This window comes from Stylophora pistillata, chromosome 12 (assembly GCF_964205215.1).
Source record: "Stylophora pistillata chromosome 12, jaStyPist1.2, whole genome shotgun sequence".
Taxonomy (NCBI): domain Eukaryota; kingdom Metazoa; phylum Cnidaria; class Anthozoa; order Scleractinia; family Pocilloporidae; genus Stylophora; species Stylophora pistillata.
In genome coordinates this window covers 20,281,984-20,294,992 of record NC_142530.1, presented here as the reverse complement: position 1 = coordinate 20,294,992, position 13,009 = coordinate 20,281,984, and the positions used below count along the sequence as shown (strand labels likewise).

At 38.3% G+C, this 13,009-nt stretch overlaps 1 protein-coding gene and 1 long non-coding RNA gene across 2 annotated transcripts; one reads left to right on the top strand and one right to left on the bottom strand.

Annotated features, from left to right (window-relative positions):
• On the top strand, positions 1-3,898 carry LOC111327547 (T-box transcription factor T homolog 1). The gene is made up of 7 exons (XM_022931758.2): positions 1-234; positions 305-569; positions 865-1,005; positions 1,113-1,174; positions 1,266-1,324; positions 1,900-2,064; positions 3,383-3,898. Exons 1-7 carry the CDS (start codon positions 14-16, stop codon positions 3,676-3,678), a joined length of 1,209 nt encoding a protein of 402 aa, XP_022787493.1. The 5' UTR covers positions 1-13; the 3' UTR covers positions 3,679-3,898.
• A 7,141-nt stretch (positions 3,899-11,039) lies between these two features.
• Positions 11,040-12,862, bottom strand: LOC148719181 (uncharacterized). Its single transcript, XR_015994120.1, has 3 exons — positions 12,757-12,862; positions 12,009-12,678; positions 11,040-11,802 (listed from the first exon to the last, which is right to left on the bottom strand). It is a non-coding gene; the product is annotated as an uncharacterized LOC148719181 (long non-coding RNA).
• Positions 12,863-13,009: the final 147 nt, after the last annotated feature.

Sequence of the window (13,009 nt, the reverse complement as noted above, 5' to 3'; positions counted from 1 at the left end):
GTCAACACACGCTATGCGCTCAGAAGAGAAAAAACAACTATCGTCATTCTCTGTCAACCACATCCTTCAAGCTGCTGAGAACACAATGTCTAGTGGAAGACCAAGAGAGACAGACGTCGCAAACACGAACGATTCTAGTGAGGACACCAATGTCAAGATTTCCCTGGAAGAGAATGAACTTTGGTGGCGATTCAAGTCGCTGACAAACGAGATGATAGTCACTAAGAATGGAAGGTGAGCAATTCCTAAAAAAATTTTCAGAACTTATTCTGAGAAAATTTTAATACCATGATTCAATTTTCAGGCGGATGTTTCCCGTTCTTAAAATAAACGTTACTGGACTGGAGCCCAAAGCTATGTACTCCTTCCTGCTCGATTTCGTGTCCGTCGAGGGCCATCGTTGGAAATACGTGAACGGAGAATGGGTCTCGGGCGGAAAACCCGAACCCCCGACACCAAGTTGCGTCTATATTCACCCTGATTCACCAAACTTTGGGGCACATTGGATGAAACAACCTGTAGTTTTTTCCAAAGTAAAACTGACCAACAAACAAAATGGCAACGGGCAGGTATGCTTATTCCTTTTTTCCTTTTTTTGTAATATGGATTTTAGTTTACCTTTGAGTGTCCCAGACTGAACTGGTGTGATCATGAACAAAGAAAAAAAGGTGTCCTTTTTCTTTGGAACCACTTACGTGGATGAAATTCAATAAAGTCCAGATAGCAAGTGATTGTGTTTGATTCTGCCTACAAAGGAATTAACCCGTGAAGAACACACACGAAGTTAAATAACACACGTTTTGTCCTACGTATTGGCTGTACAAAAACGGAGCAATTACTGAATTACTGTCTTTTTCAATTCAGATTATGTTGAATTCCTTACATAAGTATGAGCCGAGAATTCATATTATTCGAGTTGGTGCTCCTGAAAGCAACAGGACAGTGGTTTCTCAATCATTTCCAGAGACGGAGTTTATTGCCGTGACGGCTTATCAAAACGAGGAGGTAAAATAGATTTTATTGAATATTAGAATTCGTTCCTTGAATGGTATCCAGGGAAATTAAATAAACTAAAGAGAATTGCTTTCCTTTTTTTTCTAATTTTTGATCAGATCACTAGTCTAAAGATAAAATACAATCCGTTCGCAAAGGCCTTCCTGGACGCGAAAGAGCGGTAAGTTGTTATTTGTGAAAGTGGACTGTTGAATCTGAACTTCTTCAACTTAAAACAAAAATTCCTAATTTTTGCCCTTTTTCTCATTTAGACAAGAACAGAAAGAGGCGTTGGAGCAAGCTGTAGAGTCTCATTCGGCGTATTCGCAATGTGAGTTTGTTATTTCACAACAAATTGATTTATTATCTTAAGAGATGTTTGTGAATTACACACTTGAAACTTGGTAAATCGAATGTTGTGTGGTTTTTTGAGAGCACGTTGAAACTGTCCAACCGATTAGAGAGTCCTTGGTCAAGTATGACCTCGCGCTTATGTGCGCGTATCAGCAAATTGTCGAAAAATTGTTCCCGCTCGTGGTTTGGAGACGAGAAATTTTTCTAGTATTCGACACTTCAATGTTCGATTTAGCATGGCACAGAGGATAGCACTTGGTTCAATTTTGCACTTGCACTTCGCACTTCGCACTTCTTCGATGAAGCCACGTCTCAAATTGTAGCGCGAAGGTGCGATTTTCCCTCTGTGCACTTTACTTGAGGAGTTCATTGTTGCTAAAAAGAAAGCGACAATACGTGAGAAATTTATTTCGATTCTGTTCACACATCTTGGCCTTATCGCGCGGATATTCTCACCTCCGATGTGATTTTTTATGTTTTCTATATTTCTCGTTATTCATCAATTCGATTTATAGATACTAAGTTCTTTATTTTGCTTCTATCTTTTCACAGATGGCTGGTTTTGTGCTGGTCCTGCGCCCGTATACCAACACCGCCACCATTCGAGGGCTTATGCACACATTCCTTCCTCGCCATATGAGCGCTTAGGAATAAGAGGACATCGCCCATCTCCGTACTCTAATCCCTACCACAAGCGAACAGATCTATCCACCCAAGGTGAAAACCATCATTTAATCTCTCTTTTTGCCTTCAATTTTTATTACTTTGTAATTCATTCTATACCTACCCGCTTCTGGTATTTCCTAAACCGCACAGACAATTGGCGCAATGTAAATTTTCTGTCAGTTTTTAAAGTTGACCTTGACGGGACTTTTATTCAATTTTCCTGGTCGTCAAATGTCCAGTGTCAACAGAAATGAAATTCAAAACCGCTTTTTATTCTAATTTTTCAATCAAAATATATCGCTACCTGAAATAATGTTAATAGATAAAAGTTGAGAAAGTTTCTTTGAAATTTGCAGTAGAACTCCGAAAGAGGACGCTTTGGGCACTCGCAAGAAAAAAAAAACCTCTAACCATTCAATTTGGCTTCCGTGGGAAAATCTAAATTTAGCATTACTCTGTTTTTACTTCAGGTAATATCCGTTTGTTACATGAAAAGACTAAAGTTCTTGAAATTGTTTTTAAACCTTTGTATCTTGTGCGGTTTGCGCAGGTGGGATTTTTTATTGTTGAGAAAAGAATACACTTGGACACTAAACATAATGGACCAATCGACCAAATGGCGCACATACAGCTTCTAAACTCGCTCTTAGCTATCAAAGTCGTCTAGGTCGAGCTAAACAAACCTCCCGTATGTCTGCTGTTCTTGTTCATGTTATTTTGGAAAACGATTGGTGGTTTTAAAGACGCGTTCTGGTTCACGTCCACTTAAATTTTCAAAGCCGTTCTTTCATCAAAAGAAAAATTGCGACTTAGCAGGAGAAGAGCAGAACAAAAGATATTAAAACCCGTCGAAATGAGAGTTTTGTGTTTTGTAGAAGTGTAAAATCAAGAAGGTTGGAGAGGTAACTGGAGCGTTATTAGCTTATTGGGCTCCAGCATTACAATATCCAAGATTTTCTCTCTTGTACAATTCGATGCAAGTGGCATCAATAGCGACTTTGAAGAAATGGTGTTAGGGAGAATTTTAGATTTATTTTGGCGCAAGTTGTAACCTCTGGCAACCAGCGATAATCATCTAACACAGACGCGCTAAAATGGTTTCTTTTGGGATCCTTTCTTTCGGCACAAAAACTTCAAAAACTCTCCCAGGCCTGCAGATTAAAAGCGTTGGAAACTATTGACAAAAAAAATGCGAAAAGATAGAGGCGTCTAAGGAGACGAAAGTTTAGTCTCACATGATGTGAAACGTTGGGAATACATTTCAATAGTTAATAAATCATTTAGATTTCGAGTCACTTTTGTTGATTCAAAACTAATCTCGTGAGCCTTTCATTTTACTCAAGTTTCGTTTTTTCTTCTTTCTTAGTAGCTCATGCGCCGCAGTACTTTCCAACAGAGTCTAATCAATTACTTCTTCCTGGCCCAACGACGCTCGAAAACATTGCCATGCCGTCGGTGTCCCTCGCACATTCGCATCACACTCCAGCAGGTCCACACCAGCTTCACCCCGGCTTAAGTCCGTTCTTAAGCAATCCATCTTACAACACGACATCAAGAGGTAGTCTCGATATGGACTTGGCTCACAGAGAAAACGACCGATCAAAGTGCATTCAGGCGCCCGGGGTGTCACTTCATCCATCTTGGAACACGCTTGGACAAGCTTAAACCCTGTAAGGGCTTGGTTTTTTTTTTGCCTTAAACAGAAATCAGGAACTTTAAAAAAATTAGTTATAACTGATTCAAAACGAAAGACTTAAAAGGAAGGCGAAAGCAGTTTGTTTCAAAAGGAGGGCAGTTCTTTACGCAGTTTACCCGCCTCTGAAAGAAAAATCATCATCATGAAAAAACATTCAGATTTCTAGCACTGAGCCAAAAAGAGGAACTCAAAAACTGACAAAGCAAAGTTTTGGGCATAATTCTTCCAACAATAGAATATTTAGAATATGACATCACAGCCATGTCATTTCCGGAAGGAAAATTATTTCAACCGGTTTTTTTTTTTCTAATGTTGGATTTACATCAAATTCACCAACATTGCACCTCGCCCAAACTCTCCCTCTTATATCGATAATACGAAAGACAATTTTAAAACATTATATTATTATTTAGTTTAGCTACTTTAGACGAAGTGACCCGAACAGACATTAGATTTATTAATTTATCTTTTATTTTAAGGCTCATTGAAGATTTTGAATCTATATATTTATTTATTTATTTATTTACTCATACTTCCTTTACTTTTGAAGGAGTCCGAACTACGGCATCTATCTTTGCCGATGCAATTAAACGAAAGGAGAGTTTGGCCTAAGTATTCAGAACTAAATGGCCAGATAAATAATTTTTTAGATTTTTTATGACATTATTGTGAGCATAACGGAAAGCTCTCAAAAAGAAGACCTCTGCATTTCTAACCCCTTGGCCAGGTACGACTTTTTTTTTTTCATACATTTTGACTTCCAAAACCGACTACCATAACTCGCCACTGGAGAGAAAGTTTTCAAACAGAACACTCTGCTTGAGAAAATGCAGCTGATAGTTTTTAAGGGAATCATGACAATTTAGGATTTAATCCAGAGATTTTTTAGAGCGTTGTAAGAATTATCGCTCACATCAAAGTAGTAAGGTTCCTAAGCTAAAAGTGCAACTTGCTTATTTTTAAACACAAAACGTCCTGGTCTCTGATATCCAAAACGAAACAAAAAAAAAAAAAAGAAGCAAACTTAAGGGGAAATACTTTAAGCATAAATATGGATATGTACATAAAACCTGAAAAAATATTGATTAAGATTTAATATAGTTGGTAAAATCAATCAAGAGAAATATTTATTAAGATAAAGATGATTAACGTTATTAGGAAGAAATTTTCGTTTTGATTAGAACTATAGTCTTGTAAATAGTGTTTGTATGCAAGCTGTTGATGTTTATGCAGGAAAAAAGTATGAAACGCGGGACAAACTTTACATCAAAGTGAAAGTCGTTATTTAACAGATCCAGTGTGTTCTGATATCGCTTACATATCTGAGATATTCAAGGGGCGATATATTTTTTATAAACCTTGTATTGCAGTTGTCAAGATAGCTCTATAGCTTGAATAAACTAAACCAAGACTGGATTCATATGCTCGACGTGTTTTTATTTAAAATTTTTATCCCCTTTGGGTTTTCTGAGCTCGTGGCAGAAATAAGCTAACTTATTTACCTCCGGCCAAGTCAAAACGATATATTTCCGGCTTTGGGCCATCAGAATGTTAATTTTGTTAATTAACTTCAAAAGAGGTTTCGAACAGAACAGGTGAATTCAATCAGATTGTGCGGTATCTAACGCACTTTTAACGCCTGCCTTTGAAAAAAGAAATTTCTTCGAAACGAGAAGTTCATTTTCCGCGGCGGCTTAGAATTTCTTACTAATGAGACCAGGGGCGTGTTATCACTATAGAAAGACTTTTCAAGGGACCAAGGATTCTTCCTTGGTATTTTCGTGTCAGCGCTAACTACTCGTGAGAGAACGAAAAAAAAGTTCAGTTTGCGACTCCTTTCACACTTTCTTGCGACTTCAAGAACACAAAAGCATAGAAGTGTGGACGAAAATTGTCTCTGTGTTGTATATGTATACCACAATTTTTATAACTCGCTGTGATATTTTTCCTCAAACGTGACGAAATTCGAACACGCATAAAACAATGCAGTAACAAAATAACAGCGATGAAATGTTCCTGCCTACGAGAAGTATAAAGCTTCCTTCGTTTGCCGCTAACATTGATTTCTGGTGTGATTTCATTTTTTCCTTCTTTTCAAGGCGGCATCGCTCAGGTACATTGCGGCAACTTTTCAAGCGCATATTCAATTGATTTGACCTTTGTTTTTAACACTGAGGTGTAAATTTAGCTAACAATAGCAAGTCAAGATTGAAAAAGATTAATAAAAACTCTTCAATCTCTAAAGCCATTAAAACGTGCGAGACGAAATCATTTCTAAACCAGAGGAGGGAAAACTGATGAGTTTTATCTACGTTCTCTTTGTGTTCAGTCAGGCTAGCTTGATGATTTGGAAGGGAAGGCGGCCATCGAGGAGCCTGATGGACGGTGTTTTCGGCACTTTGATCATGAAATTCTTTCTTTAATCAGCCTCTGATTGTGGGCACCTTTGTTTATCAAAACTTGCTAAACTATATTACTTTCTAAAGGCTCTGTTATGATAATGAAGGGTTAATAAGTCGAGTCCTATGTTATTTACTGCTTTCTTTTAATCATGCAGTTTATTGAACCTCCATCTTACTAACGCGTTCTTCTTTGATATGATAATTTAAGTGAAATCGATGCGGTTTTTTCATTGTTCTGGTGGTCTTAACAATGGACCGTTCGCTTTCACTTCGAACAACTTCCGTTAACGTTCGAATTTTACTCAACTAACAGCAAAATATAGCTAATAAAGCACGAAGTTTGAAAGTAAACTATTTGACTGAACGACTTTTGCAAACAAATTTGAAGTCATTGGTCTGACGTATAACAGTTTTAAACAGCAACCACTTCGAACAGAACTAAGTCTCGCGCGACAAGCCATTGTCGTCCAAGCAGAGGGTAGATAATGATACTGAATTACAAATAAAAAGTTAACGAAATTGTTTTCTCGTAAACAAACCTTTAGATACACAAATCCTTCTTGTTCGCAAATGTAAGCACTAGTAGTATTGATATGACAAGTCATAACTTGAAGTCTGTTTTGTATCCATGCATACCTTGGTAAAACTGACAAAATTTAACAAGACAAGTCGGGCACTGGTTTCGTTATTTACGAGTTTTTTCATGAGATAATGCTTCATGAAGCAATGAAGAAATCGGTTCCGGTTTATTTTATAAAGCTAACGCTTCCGATTCATTCTCCCCTCTCTTTTACATTTAACAATATGTGAGCTACCTGAAACCAATTCCCACTTTCTCAATTCCGAGCTTTCTTTTTTCATCCATGTAAATGACAAACCATAACTGATCAGAGCACCGCGGGATTGAGAGAGTGGTTTCAAAGCCTAAAAAGCTGGGATTAGCCGCTTTTGGTGGATCGTCGTCACTTCACTCCGGACAAGATCAAGCCTGAGATATTTTGAACCAGAGTTTAATTTGTGGCCACTGAAAATCCATGTCAAACTTAGAGGGTAAGATCAGAAATACTCTGCCTCAATCGAGCATGTCTATTATTTGAGTACCTTTCTTAATAACTATAATAATAATGATAATAATAATCTATCAGAATTGATTGAGAAGATGTAGTTAAACGTGCTTCGGTCCCTGAAGTAAACAAAAATGTTTTTTTCTTCTTTTCTGCAGATGTTAAGGTTTTTGCAACTGATATGGTAAACAGAAATGTTCTTTTTTGTCTGCAGATGTTACGGTTTTTGCAACTGATATGGTCAAACTTTATATAACTTTGTCCAGATGAAAATAGTGCAAATTGGGTCTGAAGAATGATTCACTACAAGAAAACTCGCCTTATTTCTTCTTTCAAGGAATTTTTCATTTACTCTCAAGGCAAAATAGATATTGCGGTGAGTTAAAAACGCTTAGGTTAACGAATTATAATTAAACGCAAACTGTTGAGTCTCTACTCGAATAGAAAGTTTCGCTATTGCATAAATAGCGCTCTCTACTGCGAGGATCGTGCATCATACGTATCTAATACCGCAGTTCAAAATATATAAACTTCATATATACATTGTATCTGATTTATCATCACGGGTTTATTACGAATCAACTTAACGACCTGCTCCCAGTTGGCTTGTTAGCTCAATTGGTAGAGCGCTGCACTAGTATCGCAGAGCTCAGTGGTTGGAATCCCGTACAGGCCTGATTTTTTTCAGGTCTGATTTTCGCTATTGCATAAATAGCGCTCTCTATTGCGAGGATCATGCATCATACGTATCTAATACCGCAGTTCAAAATATATGAACTTCATATATACATTGTATCGGAAATTTCATTGTTGGAGAGCAAACCGTTGTAATATTTGTAACTGTGAGACAGTCGCGTGCAGAAACAAATCAGTTTCTCACCGCAAACACACTTTCAGTCAAAGCTCTGGTTCTTTAAGTGGATATTTCACAACCATTTTCTTTATAACGCTTTTATTGAGTAAGAATATGCCTTCCTTACAAAACTTTGTAGTGATAACAGATACTTACACTCAAGCTCTGTACCATGTTGGTTAAAGCCGAGCCTTAAAGATTAACAGGGGCGGATCCAGGAATTTTTGATTGGGGGGTCCAAACTTTGGTTCAGAAAGGACTGTTGGACTCTTTTGAGCCAAATTACTTCTCCCCCACACCCCCTCCCACCAGTCGCGGTTGCGCGTTATAATTCCTTGACCGCTTACCGTTTATTTGCATTCATTAATTAAAAAAATCAGCCAGTTAAAAAGTGGTATACGATCCTGTCGATGTAAGAATTTCATTCTCAAAGTTGTAAGCGTCGGGTCTGTTGGGGAGAGGGTCCGGACCCCCCGGACCCTCCCCCTGGATCCGCCACTGGTTAATAACATTAGGTGGAGTATGTAAAAAGAATTTATTAAAACGTGTTTGAGATGGCTGGTGGGGAAAGATTTAGCGCCATTCAGTTCTCTCGCAATCCCGGCCACAAGCTACAGCCGCGCGACTTAATACTCTTGCCTTTCACGCAAGATAAGAGGATCAGTTGTACAAACTAGTAATTCAAAACGATTTCTCGTCAACTGCCCACTTTTTACCTTTCTGTGATAGCCTTCTGTGGTTATTTAATCATTGTTCGTTAACAATCCTTCTCAAACTCACTAATAATTCATCAAGTTACAAACCGACCACGATACGCCAATTTGGCCCCATGTGTGCGTTTAGAAACCCCGATGAAACACTGGACAGAGGCTTTTCCATTATACTTTGATGAAATATCAAACCCTAGAACTTGATAAAATGTCAAACCCCACTGATGGAGAATTTATCCTCGTACGATGCCAAATCAGTCAGAATTTTTCATTGTTCTTGGATGCGCGATTGAGAAGCAATTTCAAAAACTCGTGCTTCTTGTTTCATCGGGGTTTTCAAACACTCAAAAACAATAAAAGCACTCGGCCTATACCCACCTCATTTTCAAAACGAGTCCTGGTGCTCATCCTTTCATATGATAATAAGTTTTCATTCGCATGCAAATTAAACTCATTTTCACAAGAATGGCTGAGCACCAGGCCTCGTTTTGAAAAGAGGCCAAGGGTAATTCGGAAATGGGCTATTGAGCGGAAACAACACTTTGAAATTCTCACATCAAATCATAAATCGAACCAAGGAAAAACGATGATGATTCTAAAAACAAATTTTGTCGGGATGATTCTTCTCGCCTAATCTCATTTCATTTTATTAAAACTGGAATCGAACAATTGTGTTTTCACTTGTAAAGTAGTACACAAAATGTGAGTTAAATGATCTTGACAGCTCATCAATATAATCCTGCGTGAAGAACATGCATTTTACTTACGAGAGTGAAAATGAGTTCCTTCTATCTGTAAATAACATATTTTTAAGTTCAGAATTATTGAAAAAATGCGTTTTTTTTTCTCAAAGCAAATTTCGCACGGAACACTCCTTAGTCATAATAAGGCTGCATGATTTTTTTATGAGATAGAATAAATATATGAAAATCATATATTTTGAACTGCGGTATTTGATACGTATGATGCACGATCCTCGCAGTAGATAACGCTATTTAAGCAATAGCGAAAATCAGACCTGAAAAAAAAAAAAAAAAAAAAAATCAGGCCTGTACGGGACTCGAACCACTGACCTCTGCGATACTAGTGCAGCGCTCTACCAATTGAGCTAACAATTCAAGCCAACTGAGAGCAGGCCTGCTCTCAGTTGGCTTGTTAGCTCAATTGGTAGAGCGCTGCACTAGTATTGCAGAGGTCAGTGGTTCGAGTCCCGTACAGGCCTGATTTTTTTCAGGTCTGATTTTCGCTATTGCTTAAATAGCGTTATCTACTGCGAGGATCGTGCATCATACGTATGATTTTTTTACTTGACTGAATAGAAGCTCCAAATTGTGTTGACAATGTTTGAGTTTGACTTCACCAAAATAAACATAATAACTTTGCAGTATTAAGAAGTCGATCCAAGCAAGAGAAATCAAGGCAGTTGTCATGGTTATTAGTGCTTCTCGTAGAGTTGTGAAAAGTTGTACTTTAGAGTGATACCCCTTTCAAGAAGCCGACTTGTGCTCGATTCACACCTACGTGGTCACGTGAATATTTGAGTTTTTCTCTTTTTTCGTTCGCCTCCAGTCAGAGATGGCAAATGAACAAAGTTGAAAAGGAACACGAGTCTCCAGTGTAAGGTTTCGATAACGCAAATGCTTTACCGACCAAGTTACAGAGAGCTAATTGAAGATTGAAAAAAAATCTTGTCTGCCGTATGGTGCATAGAAACAAGTGTTAGTGGCCAGTTAGATTAACAGGCAGTATGAATCTTGGACTCTAGATATTGCAACATTTACAACATGAAAACACCTAATCAAAGCCCCTTTGTTTCTAACTTAATCAGGTTTCGCCTCTTTCTTTTGTTTTTTGGTTCGTTTGCCAGTTTGTTTGCTGACTATAGCTTTCACGATGAAGTAGCGAAGAAGCTATATCTTTAAGAATTAAGTTTGTAGAATCAAACTACCAAGGAAATGAAAATCTTCAAATAAGGTCCTATTCAAATTTTTCTGGACTGTGGGCACCCTTTGTGAATGCACAAAAATTGATAATTTATTTAGTTCTACTTATTGCCATTTTTGCTTTTGCGTTCCGTGCATTTTCCGATCCAGCCAGAACTTTCTTCCTGAGTAATCCTGATTGCCTTGGCCATACACTGTGCCACTTTTATGTCTTAGTCTGCTGAATTACACTAACCTATCTTAACAGATATCACTTTAGGGGCCAACCATTTAACTTTTGAGAGGGGGGGTGGGTGATTTCTGGTCATCAAGAAATGTTTTTCTAGCAATCTGTTGGGCAGGATATTTTTTTCCGATGTTTGGTACATTTTTTCTGTTACATATGGGCTGCATGCAATTTTTTTCTTCCAACAAGCGCTTGCAGGATATTTTTTTCCGATTTTTTGGTACATTTTTTCTGTTACATATGGGCTGCATGCAATTTTTTTCTTCCAACAAGCGCTTCCAGGATATTTTTCCGATTTTTTGGTACATTTTTTCTGTTACATATGGGCTGCATGCAATTTTTTTCTTCCAACAAGTGCTTGCAGGAAATTGTTTTTCAAAATCACCTACCTCCCCCCCTCAAAAGTTAAATGGTCGGCCCCTTAGATAACAATGCCATGTAGGACCAGTCCTCTCAGTACTGCATTTCGTCAAAGAAGTGCCCTTCTTCGAATGAGCGTCCACCCCTAGGCTATGATATTAAACACGCACCTCTCTCCAATATTCGCCCCGACCCCCAGGCCATAATGTCAAACATGTACACCTCTACAATAAGCGCAGCGCTCCCCGGGCCATAATATCAAACATACACCCCTCTCGAATGAGTGCCCCACACCTTTCTCCCTCACTTTCTTAAATAGTAGAAATACAAGGAAAATCTGTTTCTATCGCCACTTGACTGATAAATTTTTGAGCTTCAACTACAGCGGAATCAGCACAGGTTAAGTTTCTCATTAAGCTCCTTCTTCGATTGGGCGCCTTCCTTCCAAAACACGCCCCTCCTTTTGTCAGAAATTTTAAAAAAACATTCTGGCGTTTATTCGAGAAAATACGGTAGCTCCATAATCACCACAGACCTTAAAAAAAAACAAACAAACAAACAAACAAAAACTGGGGAACGTCTTTTTTCTTCTATTCTTTAAGAGCGACAACCTTAGGGGGTACTTGCAAGTCTTCAATGTCTTCCTTTCTCGTAAATTCCCAATGCAAGCGTTTGGGATCAGCGACTGACGTTTCATTTTGTCGGGTAGAGTACAAGGAATGAAACTTCCATTTCACTTACCTGCTCTACTGAGCCTGTAGGCTCGCCTCTTCTTTAACATCTTCCTCGATATGTTGCGTCCATAACTGTTCAGATGATTCGTTAGTGACATTCGGTAGTATTCACTGTCGCATTGGTTTTGTGTTACATGTAGTAGTACCGCTGACAGTTGCATTATGCTCTCCAGATTGTTTGTTTACGAACAGTCGAGCATGATTTTCCAAAAAGTAGTCTCATCGAGAGGAATCTGACACTTTAGAAAGTTCAGTAATCTGCTGAAATATTGAAAATAGGTTTTTCTCATCTTCCTTAGAGCGACCGATGGAAACGTCACGGAGAAGTACAGGCCATCAAGGTATTTTAAATGTCGACTTTTACTTCTAATGATTATGATCTAATTCACCGCAGCCAAGTGTAATCCGGTCGACCCAAAAGTGTCGCGAAGAAGATGTAATTGACTCTGTGTATCGCCAGAGGATTAATGATTGCTCAGATAGGAAAGTCTTGGAATCGAAGTTTTGGTGGAAAGCGAATGATTTGAGGTAGAAGTAAGTAATTACTTTGTGATTCGCTCCTATGGTTGAAGGCGCTACTTATTTTGAAGATTAGCCCACCAGGGATCAACGTTGTCAGGCTTTATTTGTACTAGAGTGAGCACGGCTCGTTAGATCCGTGGTTACGTCGTAGTCAACTGAAAATTAAATAATTTCGGGATACATTATTATTTACAATATTCTTAGTCGAAGCGACAGACGGTTTCGTAACTTACAATTTGTGTTTCTGAGTAGTTGAATCCCTTGATTCGCTATCTCGATGCTTTATCTTGATGCTTGCGTCTACGACCGTTGATGACCAGCTTCGAATGTTGTTACAGCATAAATTGTTCCTTTTAAATTATAAGTCACCTGACCTAATTTTCCCGCCGCGAGTGGTCGAGGCGATTTCGCAATTACGATAATTAATTCTAACTCTTTACTACGCGCTCCACTGAACATGTAAATCACTTTGTTTTGTCTTCCTTG

Bases quoted from the DNA above. Each gene is read 5' to 3' on its own strand.
- LOC111327547 (XM_022931758.2), top strand. From the start codon at position 14: ATGCGCTCAGAAGAGAAAAAACAACTATCGTCATTCTCTGTCAACCAC. The intron at 235-304 runs GTGAGCAATTCC...TTCAATTTTCAG, and splicing joins ATAGTCACTAAGAATGGAAG to GCGGATGTTTCCCGTTCTTA. The intron at 2,065-3,382 runs GTGAAAACCATC...CTTTCTTAGTAG, and splicing joins AACAGATCTATCCACCCAAG to CTCATGCGCCGCAGTACTTT.